Source organism: Microtus oregoni, unplaced genomic scaffold (genome assembly GCF_018167655.1).
Source record: "Microtus oregoni isolate MIOR12 unplaced genomic scaffold, Mior012 000018F_ref0000195, whole genome shotgun sequence".
NCBI lineage: Eukaryota > Metazoa > Chordata > Mammalia > Rodentia > Cricetidae > Microtus > Microtus oregoni.
In genome coordinates this window covers 4333551-4347149 of record NW_024543077.1, presented here as the reverse complement: position 1 = coordinate 4347149, position 13599 = coordinate 4333551, and the positions used below count along the sequence as shown (strand labels likewise).

At 46.1% G+C, this 13599-nt stretch overlaps 1 protein-coding gene across 3 annotated transcripts in view; it reads left to right on the top strand.

The window, feature by feature from the left end:
• The window catches only part of Lhfpl3 (LHFPL tetraspan subfamily member 3), a 399694-nt gene that overhangs the window by 361512 nt on the left and 24583 nt on the right, over positions 1–13599 (top strand). Inside the window, exon 3 of one of the 3 annotated variants that reach the window (XM_041668641.1) lies at positions 4694–4721. The exons of 1 other annotated variant lie outside the window; for it this stretch is intronic. In XM_041668641.1, coding sequence (XP_041524575.1) covers positions 4694–4710 — 17 coding nt within the window. In that variant the 3' untranslated portion in view covers positions 4711–4721. Of the gene's footprint in view, positions 1–4693; positions 4742–13599 lie in introns of all 3 variants that reach the window. One more of the 3 variants, XM_041668640.1, reaches the window with a different exon arrangement.

Here is a 13599-nt window from a genome sequence, read left to right as displayed (position 1 = left end):
TACAATCTGTCTGCATTCGTTTACGCCGTTACAATACGTATTGTGTTTTATGCGGGCTTGTGCTGACATCAGCTATTCCTGAACTCTGAGGAATCTCCCTTCCCACACGTCTCTTCCTGTGTGCAGACCTGTCATTGTTACCTTTCTCTGCCTAGTTCATGAATCTCAGTGACCACTAGCCTAATACGCTTTCCAGCTGCCTCTTATTATTAGCGCTACTATAAAAGTGAAAGTATCTTCAAAATAATTCCTGCAACAACTAACTTCGTGTCCTATTATAATTCAAAAAGGTACTCACCATGGAGAATTACACTTTCTTGATGAGAGCCTCATGTTCCTTTCCAATGCTATCATTATATCACAGGAAAACAACCTCACCATTCCTGGTGTCAGAGAAAGCAAGATTGGAGATGAGGAAGGGCAGGGAGGGCCCCATCCATCATCCAGCACAGGCAGAGAGATTGCTCTGCCCTTCCCACACTGATCCTCCCTCTGTTGGGGGAGGGGGCTGTTCACTGGTCTTGGCCACCCAGCCACAAAATAATCGCACAGAAACTGTATTATTTGCAATGCTGTTTGGCCAATAGCTTAAGCATATTTCTGGCTAATTCATATCGTAAACTAGCCCATCTCTATTAATCTGTGTATCTCCACATGGCAGTGGCTTACTGCCACTCACTTCGTCATGTCTAACTCTGGCGGTGGCCCCATGGCATCTCTCTTACTCTGCCCTTCTTCCTCCCAGCATTCAGTTCAGTTTTCCCTATCTACTTAAGTTCTGCCCTATCAACAGGCCACGGCAGTTTCTTTATTCATTAATGGTAATCACAACACACAGAGGGGACTCCCACATCATCCCTCTTTCCTCATCTCCCCACTTCTCCTCCTCTTCTGCACCACGAATACTTCATCTTTCCTACACTACCTTTACAGGGGGCTAAGAGTGATTCTTTATTGCTCCCAACCGCCACCAAGCAGCAGTCCTCCTGGATCAGTCTGTGCACCCCTTACAAGGTTTTTATGGACCTGGAGAAAAGCCCCAGAGGTCTAGAGCACTTGCTGCTCTTGCAAAGGATCCAAGTTCAGTTTCTAGCACCCATATGGCAGTTCCTAATTGTCCTTAACTCCAGTTCTAGGGAATCTAATGTCTCCTTAGCATGGGGCATGCATGTGATGGATATACACGCATGCAGGCAAAATAGGTATACACATAAAATAAAATAAAACTTTAAAAATAAAAAAGTCAACCACTGTGATGAGATGAGCATAGGACACAGAAAGACTCTCATGGCTACCCAGGCATCAGCCCTCCTCCGGTGGTGAAACCTGTTCTATTATTTCCTCCATAGAAACAGCCAATGCCTGCTGCTGTGGTTTCTCTTCCTGTTGCTGTAATGGTAACATGTAAAATTACCCTGACAAAAGTATCTTAAGGGGTAAAGGGTTTGTTTCATCTAACTGCTCCACCATAGAGGGAAAGTCACACTTGCAGGGGCTTAAAAGAGCTGTTCACATTGTATCCACCAGGAAATGGCAACAATCCATGCAAGGATGCTTCTTCTCAGTTCCCCTATTCACTTATTCAGTCCAGGATCCCAGTAAGAACACAGTGCCACCCCAACTAATGTATGACAGCCCCCCAAGAGGCCCATCTCCCATGTGTCTCTGGGTTCTGTCAGATTGACAGTTAATACCTGGGGAGACCTCTGACTTGCCTTGGGAATGGACTGCACCCCAGAACAGAACTCAGAAGTGACTACCACCGAACACTTTACTAAAATGTATCCTGCATTTGATGATGCTGCCAAGGGTTGTCTTCCCTGCATCAATGGTTACAGACCTCCAGGTGTGCCCTGGGAGCTAAGAAGCTCACTAATACTCCAAGAGATGTAGCTTCTTTGTACCCTCCACAAACAAAAACCTACCTGCCTCTCTATCACTGGCCAAAATAATGACCTTCATTTGATGTGGAAGAAAATGCAGGATAATGATGCAAGATGAAAATGGCAAAGCACAATAAGCTTTCTCTTAATGATTCCCTTTGAAATCGCCTATTTCCCATCCTAACTATAATTTGACTAATTGCTCAATAATCCTGTTTAAAAGTCATTATTTCTGAAAACATCAATTCATTATTAGACCTGGGTTTTTTTTTCAGGTTGAAAAGTCCCTCTGCTTCTTTGAGTCACCCCTGTCTCTTCTTCCTGTGTGTCTGCTGCCTGAGCCACGTTCTAATGGCACAAATAGAATCCCTTCAGAAAGGTGTCAAGCAAATCAAGGTGTCTCTTTGTGTTCCGCAGCCTGAGTAATGTAATCCATGTCCTTGACACAGTGCCTGTGACTGGGAAGATCTAAGACCATGTCTTTTAAAAGCCAGCTTCTGTGCTGTACCCATGAAGCTGTGATCACAGCCACCCTAGGCCCCTCCCACATCAAGAGGCACGCTGTGCCTAACATCATGAGAGGCTGTATCAGAAAAGAGAGCATGGACTTGGGAGTCCACAATTGCCTAGAAAAAAAACAAAACAGGGGGCTGGAGAGATGGCTCAATGGCTAAGAGCATTGCCTGCTCTTCCAAAGGTCCCGAGTTCAATTCTCAGCAACAACATGGTGGCTCACAACCATCTGTAATGGGGTCTGGTGTCCTCTTCTGGCCTGCAGACATACACACAGACAGAATATTGTATACATAATACATAAATATTAAAAAAAACAAGACTCAAACCCTGCTCGAAGCAGTGGTCTTCTTAGGCATCACAGTGTAGGCACAGACCCTGTACGGTTTTATTAATGTTGAACAAGATAGCCGTGTCTGTTTCAGGGCGCAAGTTGGCTTCCTGAGACACAGCTTGCAGTTCACCTGTTCTGATATGTTCTCCATTTTCCTTTCCTTCTATAGTACACCAGCTGAAAATTTACAGTTCCTTTTCATTTCATGTGAAGGACGGGTTCTAGCGTCCAACTTTAAAAAGTCAAGTCTCTTTGCTCATATGCCAAAAAATGAGCCAGCACAGGAATCCCATGCTTTCTTACATTGCGAAAAACTTGGAGAACAGCCTAGATCTTCTATCCTGAAAACTTCCTTGGACCAGTGATATGTAAAATAACAATGAGAAAAGAATCAAGAAGATGACCGCATACAAAGTTTGGGTGTTGGGAGTCTGTAAAACCAGAGACACTGAAGAGGGAGGAACTGAATATCCTTGGAACACATGAAACAGACAGCTCATTACTGGGGGATCCTCGCTATTTCCATTGGGTGTTTTACAAGACCTAGTTTTGAAGGGCAAATATGCAAGCACACCACTGGGAGGTGGGGGAATGGGGATCACTTAAAAAGTGAAAGACGAATCATACACCAGGACTGCCAAACTAGCACTGGTTCTGTGAGTTATGGGAGTCTATCTGCTTACCCCAGCTAGGCAGAGAATGACAAACTAAAGAAATGCTTCCCCCCAAGTTTAGCTCAGCGAGCCAGTTTGACTGAAGCACATCAATGTACCAATTGCTACAACCTATGGATCTTCTCTCCCTCCCCTAAACAGTGCATCCTGGTGACTCCTCCCTTCCTCCTGTGAGGGAATGTTACTGAGCCCAGTCTTTTATGAGGGTGACCACGGTTGTTCTGAATTCTACACAGCCATGCCACGCTCATAGGTCAAAGATCCACACCATGGCTGCCAGGGGTGGTGAGTAGAGTCACACTTCATCAAGGTCATTCAAGGGCATTTTGCTTGAAAGTTTCCTTTAATCTAAGACGACACCTCCCTCTCAGAGCCCCTTTCTTTCTCTTTGGTCTGCACACCCTGCCAAGTCAGGTGAATGCCGGTTAGGTGGCTCCCAGAGCATGGAGACAGAGGCTACCCTCCTGTCTGCCTGGACCAGCAAGAGGTGCTCATTGCCTCTGCAGGCACCTTTCAGCAGTTCTCTGAAAAGCACGGGATTCAAGCAACTGAACATGCAGAAACCGCATCTCCTCTGTCCAGAGCACAGAACCTGAAGGTGTAGATAGAGCTCGAATTACTGGGTATGAACCAGGTTTTCAGGTTAATTGATCTATGTGTATACAATTGGTTTTCAGTTATCATTCCTCAGATCCCACTCTGAATTGCTCAGGGGTAATCAAGAATGTGAAGTAATGCCCTCAACGAACTCAAACAACACACAACTATTTCTCACCCCACACCATTCTTACTCTGTCCTCTCCTGAGTGGGTTTTCTTACTGAATACCTAAAATTCTCTGAGTCAGTTGGCTTTCTGTGTATTTTTATTCCTTAAGTCTCAACTGTGTTGCCTAAGGAAGCCAAAGACGCAGTTGGCAATGGTATCATTGTTTTGAATACTTAGAGGATCCTGGGTATGGACTAGGACTGTCCTGAGTGTTTTATGGGTGTCACTCAAGGGCATCCTCCCCTCACAAGGTAAGTGCTACCTTTTGCCAATAAGAAAATGAAAATACAGAAAGATAAAACAATTGTCTAAGGTCAAACAGCTAGCAAGGATCAGGGCCAACGAATGACTCCCGCGTCTGGTTCTCAGGATAGAGCCTTCTCTAGGTACAAACCTCTCCCCCATAATACGCGTGAATGGGATTCTGAACAGGAATGTTGCCTTTTGTCTTCAAGAAGATGGCGCTGAGCTCTTAACGTACTTTACTTTTAACTACTCTGTTTTTCCCTCCCACACTCTCAGATGACGGGAATGCTTAAAGCAAACTAAGGTAGTGTAAGACCACACCATGTAAGTGTGAGCATGGCTCCTTGTGGGTACAGCTATGTTTCGTGTGCTTCTGCCTTCCGCCCCGCATGTTCGCTCCGCTGTTCTCCAATTCCCGCTTCCGGCGCTTTGCACTCGGGCCGCATGAGCTGTTTTTAAAGCATAGATCCTGGGTCTTTGTTCCTGATTCTATACCTGGGCTTTACCCACACACACACAGTCCGGCACAGGGTAAGAACCAGAGAACACAGGACCGTCTGCCTGCTATCTTCCCAGCAAGCTGGGAGTTCCAGGGAATGCAGTGAGTTACTGTTTTCGGGCACTGAGTCTGGGATTGTAAGCTTGAAGAATAGAGGTGCTTATCCATACCTAACTGGAAAAGACCCCTCCAAGGCGGAGAACTACAAAGGCTTCTTTAGACAGGTCATGACCATCACCAAGTACTGGACCTGTCTGGTGTTTTCAGGGCCGGGAGTCTTAAATGAACTACCACTCTGTTCATGGGAGTTCATTGCACCAGGTAATAGGAGCTATGGAGAGAGGTTGGAGTCTTCTCGTTTATTTATTTCCTTTCTGTACATAGGCATATGATGTACAAATATGCACAATTGGAGGATAAAACATTATAAAAGATAAAAGATAATGGCTTTACAAGATAGGTATGAACTAACTCAGGCAGTCATTGTATACACATATACACAAACACTCACTACTCCTCGTGGGGTCTTTTGACCCTACACAAACCATGTCTGCACTCTGAATGAATTTAGTACAGCGCAAATTGAAATCTCTAGAAGAAGACAGTTGATGAGGGGAGATGGTTGTGCCTAACAGGAGTATATCTGGAACATTTCAAATACAGTTTTGGGGGCTGGAGAGATGGCACAGTGGTTAAGAACACTGGCTGCTCTTCCAAAGGTCCTGAGTTCAATTCCCAGCACCCACATGGTAGCTCACAACTGTCTGTAACTCCAGTTCCATGGGATACAATGCACATAAAAATTAAAATGAAAAAAATTTTTAAAAAGGCCAGGTGGTGGTGGTGGTGCATGCCTTTAATTCCAATACTCGGGAGGTGGAGGCAGGTGGATCTTTGTGAGTTCATGGTCTACAGAGCAATCTCCAGGACAGCCAGGGATACACAGAGAAACCCTGTCTCAAAGAACAAGAATAATTAATTAAACAAATAAGGTATAGCTCTGGGGCTGGGGATATAGTCCTGTGGTAAAGAGCTTGCCTAGCTTGAATGAGGTCCCAGGTTCAATCCCCAATACCCCAAATAAAATACAACCCTTACTTGTTCCCCACCACACACCTGCACACTGGCATGTATGCACATACCACACTCCTGCACACTTGCGTGTGTGCACATATCACACACCAGCACACTTGTGTGTGTGCACATACCACACAACAGCACACTTGTGTGTGCACATACCACACTCCTGCACACTTGTGTGTGTGCACATACTACACATCTGCACACTTATGTGTGTGCACATATCACACACCTGCACACTTGTGTGTGTGCACATACCACACTCCTACACACTTGTGTGTGCACATATCACACACCTGCACACTTGTGTGTGTGCACATACCACACTCCTGCACACTTGTGTGTGTGCACATATCACACCTGCACACTTGTGTGTATGCACATACCACACTCCTGCACACTTGTGTGTGCACATATCACACACCTGCACACTTGTGTGTGTGCACATACCACACTCCTGCACACTTGTGTGTGTGCACATATCACACCTGCACACTTGTGTGTATGCACATACCATACTCCTGCACACTTGTGTGTGTGCACATACCACACTCCTGCACACTTGTGTGTGTGCACATATCACACATCTGCACACTTGTGTGTGTGCACATACCACACTCCTGCACACTTGTGTGTGTGCACATACCACACCCCTGCACACTTGTGTGTGTGCACATACCACACTCCTGCACACTTGTGTGTGCACATACCACACACCAGCACACTTACGTGTGTGCACATACCACACATCTGCACACTTGTGTGTGTGCACATACCACACTCCTGCACACTTGTGTGTACACATACCACACATCTGCACACTTGCATGTGTTGAAGTTATTGAGCTATAGATTCTGAAATGATAACAATTTTAAATTTTTTTCTTGACATCTGATCAAGTTTTTGCCCAGTGTTTGAGACTCAAAGTGTGCAGTACTGAGAACCCAACCCACCATTTAGACATGCAGAAAGCCCAAAGTTATTAGGGGTGGATCTTTTGCTCCCACCCCTTAGCTGTGTTTGTCCCAGATGGAGTGGAGGCAGATTAAAACCTCATCCTCCTCTTTCCACCAAAGCACCCTATCAGTCCAGGGTCAGAGCTCCTTTCTCCCTGGACAGAGTGAGACACAGAGCTCCAGGGCAACTCTAAAAATAAAAGCAGAGGAGTCTGCATCCCCAGAAGGGATCCCAGGTTCTTCCATGGCTATGTCGCTGGAGATCCACGTGCATTTTCCAAGCAAGTTACAGGGAAAGTCAGTTAGGCTGTGCAAATAGGGACAGCCTGCAAAAACAAGTGTTGCTTCTGTTGTTCACTGAAGAAAAGGCCGGAGGAGGAAAAAGTGCAAGAGAGAAGTTAGAGTGGGGTTTGCTTTGCCGGGTCCCCACACACTCACGTGGACATGCATGACTTAGGGCTAGCTGTCTGATGGCTGACATCTGGAAACAATTCAGGAAATGGGCAAATGAGCTGGTGTCCATTTCCCAGAATGCTGCTCATTAACTGAGCTTTGGACCCCCATAGGTGAAGGTCACAGACTCTCTTTTCCGATGTGTTGTTAAAGTAAGGAGGCCAGGAACTCTGCAATAAAGAATAACTGAAAAGTCAAAAGGACAACTACAGAGGAACCCGTTTCAGTGTCCCCCTTAATTCTCAGCTACATCCATCCACGTACACACAGCTATGAAAATGCCAATGTCGACTAGATACGCAATGCTTTCGCCACAGAGGTTGCTTTTCCAAGCCGAATGCACGTCACCTTTCGGTAAACTTTTTTTTAGAGGACAAAGAATCATCACTGAATTTAACAATTTGGCCTATTTTACTTTTTAACACAACTTTTCCAATAGTAGTCTATAGGAACCTTCCACGGATCCCGCAGCGATTCCAAGCTGACTGGGAGGAGAGGGCCAACTGAGGAACGGTGCTTACGTCTTAGGCTCAGAAGCCACTTGGTAAAATAGAGCAGAGAGAAACTGTGACCTAGGGAAACATTGCCAGGATGGGATTTGAGCTCCACGATTTTGGTCAAGAAAGGGCTTGGCATGGGATAAAACCGGACTTGCTGAACATAGCGGACAATGAGGACTACTGAGAACTCAAGAACAATGACAATGGGTTTTTGATCCTACTGCACGTACTGGCTTTGGGGGAGCCTAGGCAGTTTGGACGCTCACCTTACTAGACCTGGATGGAGGTGGGTGGTCCTTGGACTTCCCACAGGGCAGGGAACCCTGACTGCTCTTCGAGCTGATGAGGGAGGGGGACTTGATCGGGGGAGGGGGAGGGAAATGGGAGGCGGTGGCGGGGAGGAGGCAGAAATCTTTAATAAATAAATAAATTTAATAAAAAAAAGAAAGGGCTTGGAAGTAATCCATCTGGCAGGGAAGTGTGGAGGAATTCTTAAAGCTACATACATCTAGGCATTTTGCTTAAGACTGACAAATACAACTGTCATGTGGAGACCACAGCAACCAGAAATTGGAGAAATAAACTGTCAGCCTCTTCTCAGGTCCCATTAATGTCCATTACTCGTCTTCCACTTAGGAGAGCTATAACACTGTCAGGAAAAGAAAATGGCGCCTTCAGGAAGCCACACAAGGCCAGTCATTGCATTAAGGATGCTGAGTAGATAGATGCCAGCTCTTTGCCCAATACTTCTTTTCCCAGGGGTAGGAAGGGGTAGGAGTATTTTGTTTTGTCTTGTTAGACTTGTTCCAAAATCTAGCCTAAGCATGGGAGGTCTAAGAAAATCACTGTCCTATTGAGACCTCAAGTGGCGAAATTGGGAACTGCAGTTGAAGAAAGAGAAAAGGAATGGGAATAAGAAAGGGAGAGAGGGAGGAAAGATGAGCTCCTTTGAGACCCTATCCCGACCCACAGTCTCACCTTGAAATTCTTACTAGATGGAAGAAAGGGGGCACTGTGCCTGAGACTTCTGAAATAGCAGCCAGGGCTTGGTGACCTTTCACCGTGTGAATATGACCAACCATCATTTCAGAAAGAGATCCTCCAAAAGCTAGCCACGCCACAGAGAACTCTGCCTACCTTAGTGTGTACAGTTACTCCAAAACAGTTCTGGAACCTACTGAGAAGGTCCTAGATTCGTCCAATCCTTTGCTTCTTTTTCCTAAGGGAAGCCTAAAACCAAACTGTGTCTTCAAGTGTCACAAGAGACCGCCCAGAGAACCTTGGGAACAGACAACACACTCAGACCTTCCCACCTGATCCTAGAGAGTCCGGCAGGCTGGCCTGATGCCCGAGGGCCAGTGACCTTGCACTACAGTCTCTTGTTCTTGCCCTTCCTTATAGACAGGTAGCAAATGTACCACCGCCACTGCCTTCAGCACAGCCGAGGAGACTAAATTGTTTTAGTTGTTCTCCAAATGCAGCCCCCAGACAAGCAACAGCATCATTCAGAAGCTATTGGAAAGGTAAATTATTGTGCTCCAGATCTAGGAATTAAACAAACATGCCGGAAGTCTGTCCCAGATGCTGTCCTAGTGACGGTGTGAAGCCGCTGCCACACACTGATTTGCAAAAGTCCAAGATAGAAGAGAGCAACTCTGTTTATTTCAAACATGATTTCTGGCCCCGCCCCCACAGAGACGCAGCTTGAAATCCGTTCTTTTTTTTTTTTTTTTTTTTTTTTTTTAATGTATACAATATTCTGTCTGTGTGTATGCCTGAAGGCCAGAAGAGGGCACCAGACCTCATTACAGATGGCTGTGAGCCACCATGTGGTTGCTGAGAATTGAACTCAGGACCTTTGGAAGAGCAGGCGATGCTCTTAACCTCTGAGCCAGCGGCTCCAGCCCCTGAAATCCGTTCTTAACTAAGCTTCTGATGTGGTTCTGGCAAGAGCAATCCACAAGCCTCCACTTAGACAAGCTTTGCTCTGGTCTTTAGCCTTCTCTCAGAAGTTGGAAATAAGCATTCTAGCTTCTTACCAGGCCTGGAAGAGTCTGAAGAACCCCAGGTTCTCTGGGCCTGTAGATGGGTCTATTGTCCCTTTGAAAAAAATTAGTCCTTTTTTGCTGCCCCTGTAGAGAAAATCACAGTGAAGTGTGCCTCTGAGGCCAAAGATGGGGAGGGGGTGGAAGGTGCCCTGCTGGGAGAGCAGAAAGTCTATGGCATTGACCCACAGGGATTTCTAGGCAGATGGCCAGCTCCCACGGAGTCTGAATCTCTGGGCTGATACTGAGAGCCATGATAGCCTGGAAGTCTCACTGAACAAGGCTGTCCTTACTTCTCCTCACAGGTGCTTTCCAGTAGGCTCCAAGAGGAAAGTTTATTGTAATGCCACTAAAAGAATTAAATAAATAAATCTAATTAGTTTTTAGACTCTGAAGTTATGGGCTGAGATGTAGCTCATGTTCAGCATATCCAGCATACGTGAAGGCCCAGGTTCAATCCCTAACACAGGATAATCTCAGGTAGTGGTAAAGGAATCAGCAGTTTGCTGGGTGGTGGTGGCACACGCCTTTAATCCCAGCACTCGGGAGGCAGAGGCAGGCAGATCTTTGTGAGTTCGAGGCCAGCCTGATCTATAAGAGCTAGTTCCAAGAGAGGCTCCAAAGCTACAGAGAAACCCTGTCTCTAAAGCTGCATATTGAGTTGGAGGCCAACCTGGACTACATGATCAGTGCATTAAAAAAGGAGGGGTAGAAATACTCTTAGCTTTTACAGCTGTGGCATTAGTCATGCTGAAGAAAAGGTCCCTATTCGTGATGATCTTGGGAAGGCCTCCTGGGAGGAAGTCCTGAAGTGCCACTCACCACTGGTCTCCGTTCCATGGGACTCCATCTAAGCCCACCTTCACCCCAGTTCTTTTCAGGCACCCACACCTACTCAGGGTGCTAGTTTGTCAGGGGCGGGGCTCAGAATGTGTAGTCACAGTTTTAAACACCCAATGGGGCACAAGAAGACTTGAGGTCACTTGACACCCAGAGACTCCCACTGTGACCAGCCAGAACTATGAAGAGCCCCTGTTTGCAACAAAGCCTGCTGGGACAGCAAGGAGAAGCTGACTCCTATACCGCTTCCTCCCTTCCACTTCCTCTCCTCTCTCTGTTCTCCCTGCTTCCCCTTATCTGTTCTCCCACACTTCCTTCCCTGCTCTAACTTTTGTCCTTCTTCTGCCTTCTCCCTGTTGGTCCCCCTGTAGTCCTGGGAAGTGAGCACTCCACACACACACACACACACACAGAGAGAGAGAGAGAGAGAGAGAGAGAGAGAGAGAGATCTCCACACACCAAGTGTTGAGACCACTGCATCCAGCCAGGAAAGGAGGACTCCTTAATTAACTATAAACAAATAATTAAAAGGCAGAGATGGAGAAAGGGACAAAGGAAAGGAGAAAAAAAGTGGGGTCCGGAGAAGCTATAAATGTAGGATGGAGAAAATTCATTGTGGGAAATTTATCTTTGTATCCAGAAAAGCACTGAAACCTCTACACACACACACAGAGAGAGAGAGAGAGAGAGAGAGAGAGAGAGAGAGAGAGAGAGAGAGAGAGAGGGCTGTTATGATGAAATGCTACGCTGAAAATGATGAGTCAGCAGGGAAGGAAGGGAGGGAGGGAAGGAGAGATGGAGAAAGGAAGGGAGGGAGGGAGGAAAGAAGGGAGGGGAGAGGGAGGGGAGGAGGGAGGGGAGGAAGAAGAGGAGGGAGGAGGGAGGAGGGAGGGGAGAGAGAGAACAGAATAGTCCCATGGTAAAATTAAGGCTTCCTCTCCCTCTTGGTCCTTTGCCCACCTCCCCTCCTACTGCAGTAGGTTCCCGCCTACTGGCCTGTACTCCAACCATCAGAACCTACCTGGCCTCTCTTACACCCTTCCCTATGCTTGCCCAGGAGCCATTGGCACCCATGGCCTCAGGTAGGAGTCTGGCAGCTATGGACACTAGACCTATCCTGCAGCACCTCGGGACAGGACTGACAGCAACGTGGCCATCCCTACCTGGTGCTGGCGGTGCAGCAGTATGAGCTCCATGAGAAACAAGTCCACGGCTCACCTCTGACCCAATGACCCAGTAAGGGAGTCGCCAATGCCTTTGAGGGAACCTATCTGCTATGGGTTAGAGATATCCCCAGTGGGGAGGAACCTTCCAAAACAGAGGACAATGTGTTGGGCCAATGGCTCAACAGGAAGGTAAATTTGAAAAGCCAAAAGGCCTGAGCAACAACCTATGAGGGTCTCCTCTATCCTAAACCATGTAGAGCACTCCTGACCAGCTTCTTGGTGCCCCTCTGCCCCTCCTCCTGACCCCACTGAATCTGGTTTTTTTCCTTAGCTAGTTCAAGACACCTTGAAGGGACCAAATACAGACCACACCACTTAGATTTTAGGGACTATACCAATGAGTTCAGTGCACCTGCACTTGAAGCAGGTGATGTCCACTATAAAGATGAGCAACAAAATGAGGCTAACAATTTCTATTTTTATTTACTTAAAATGACATTAAATATAAAAAGTAAAAATCTGTGACGAGGTTGGAGAGTACATGAGAAAGGAAGGAAAGGGTCTGTAGTTCCTTAGCACTTTTTCCTGATCTCTGAAGTTTTCATTTAGTGCTGGGTCAGCAAATTTTGTAGCTGGTTCACAGGTCTAGGCTGTGCCCAGGCTTCTGAGCTGGGATGACCACATGTGCCCCTACACAGCGCTAGGGATGAGATTCTCATCCTGGAGGGGAAGGGCTCCAGGTCTCAGGTCTAGGAACTGCTGTCATTCCGACCTTTTGAGGCTTTGTCTGTCTTGTTTTGATTTGTTGAGGTTTTTGTTTTGTTGCTGAGGGGGGATTACTTCGTTGTTTAAAAAAAAAAAAAGAGGGCTGGAGAGATGGCTCAGTGGTTAAGAGCATTGCTTGCTCTTCCAAAGGTCCTGAGTTCAATTCCCAGCAACCACATGGTGGCTCACAACCATCTATAGTGAGGTCTGGCACCCTCTTCTGGTCTGCAGGCATGCACACAGACAGAACATTGTATACATAATAAATAGATAAATAAATAAATAATTTTAAAAAAAAAAAAGTTCTAACTAAGTTTCTCTGACTGGCCTCAAACTCACTGTAAAGCTAACTTAAAATCCTCCTGTCTCAGCTTCCCAGGCACTGGGACTACAGGAGGGTGCCACCACACCTAGCATATGTTACTAAAAAATGGCATTAAGTTTTAATGTCTTACCCACTCACCTACAGATACAAAGAAAAATAAAGGGGGAAAACTAGAAAGGACAGAACAAAGAGGCATCGGCATTTGGAAAGCTATAAAGGAAGAGGAATAATTCCTTTTATCATCTTGAATTCTTAGCTGAGATTCACCTGCAAATAAAAAGACAAATTAACAAAGAAAACATAAACAGTTTTATTAATGCTTACACCTGTGTATATGTGGGAACTGACTCAGAGACCTGAGAAAAATCTCAAAGACGTGGTGGTGATGAGTTCAGTCTTAGCATTTTAAACTGGAAGGCAGTGATGAGGAGATGACCAGAAACTCGGTAAAGAATTACACAATGATTTCTGTGTAGTTGTTAGTGTTGCCATTGATGTCTCTAGTGTTCAGATGCGTCTTTCTCTTCCTGCTGCAGAGAAGAGATTCTTTAAC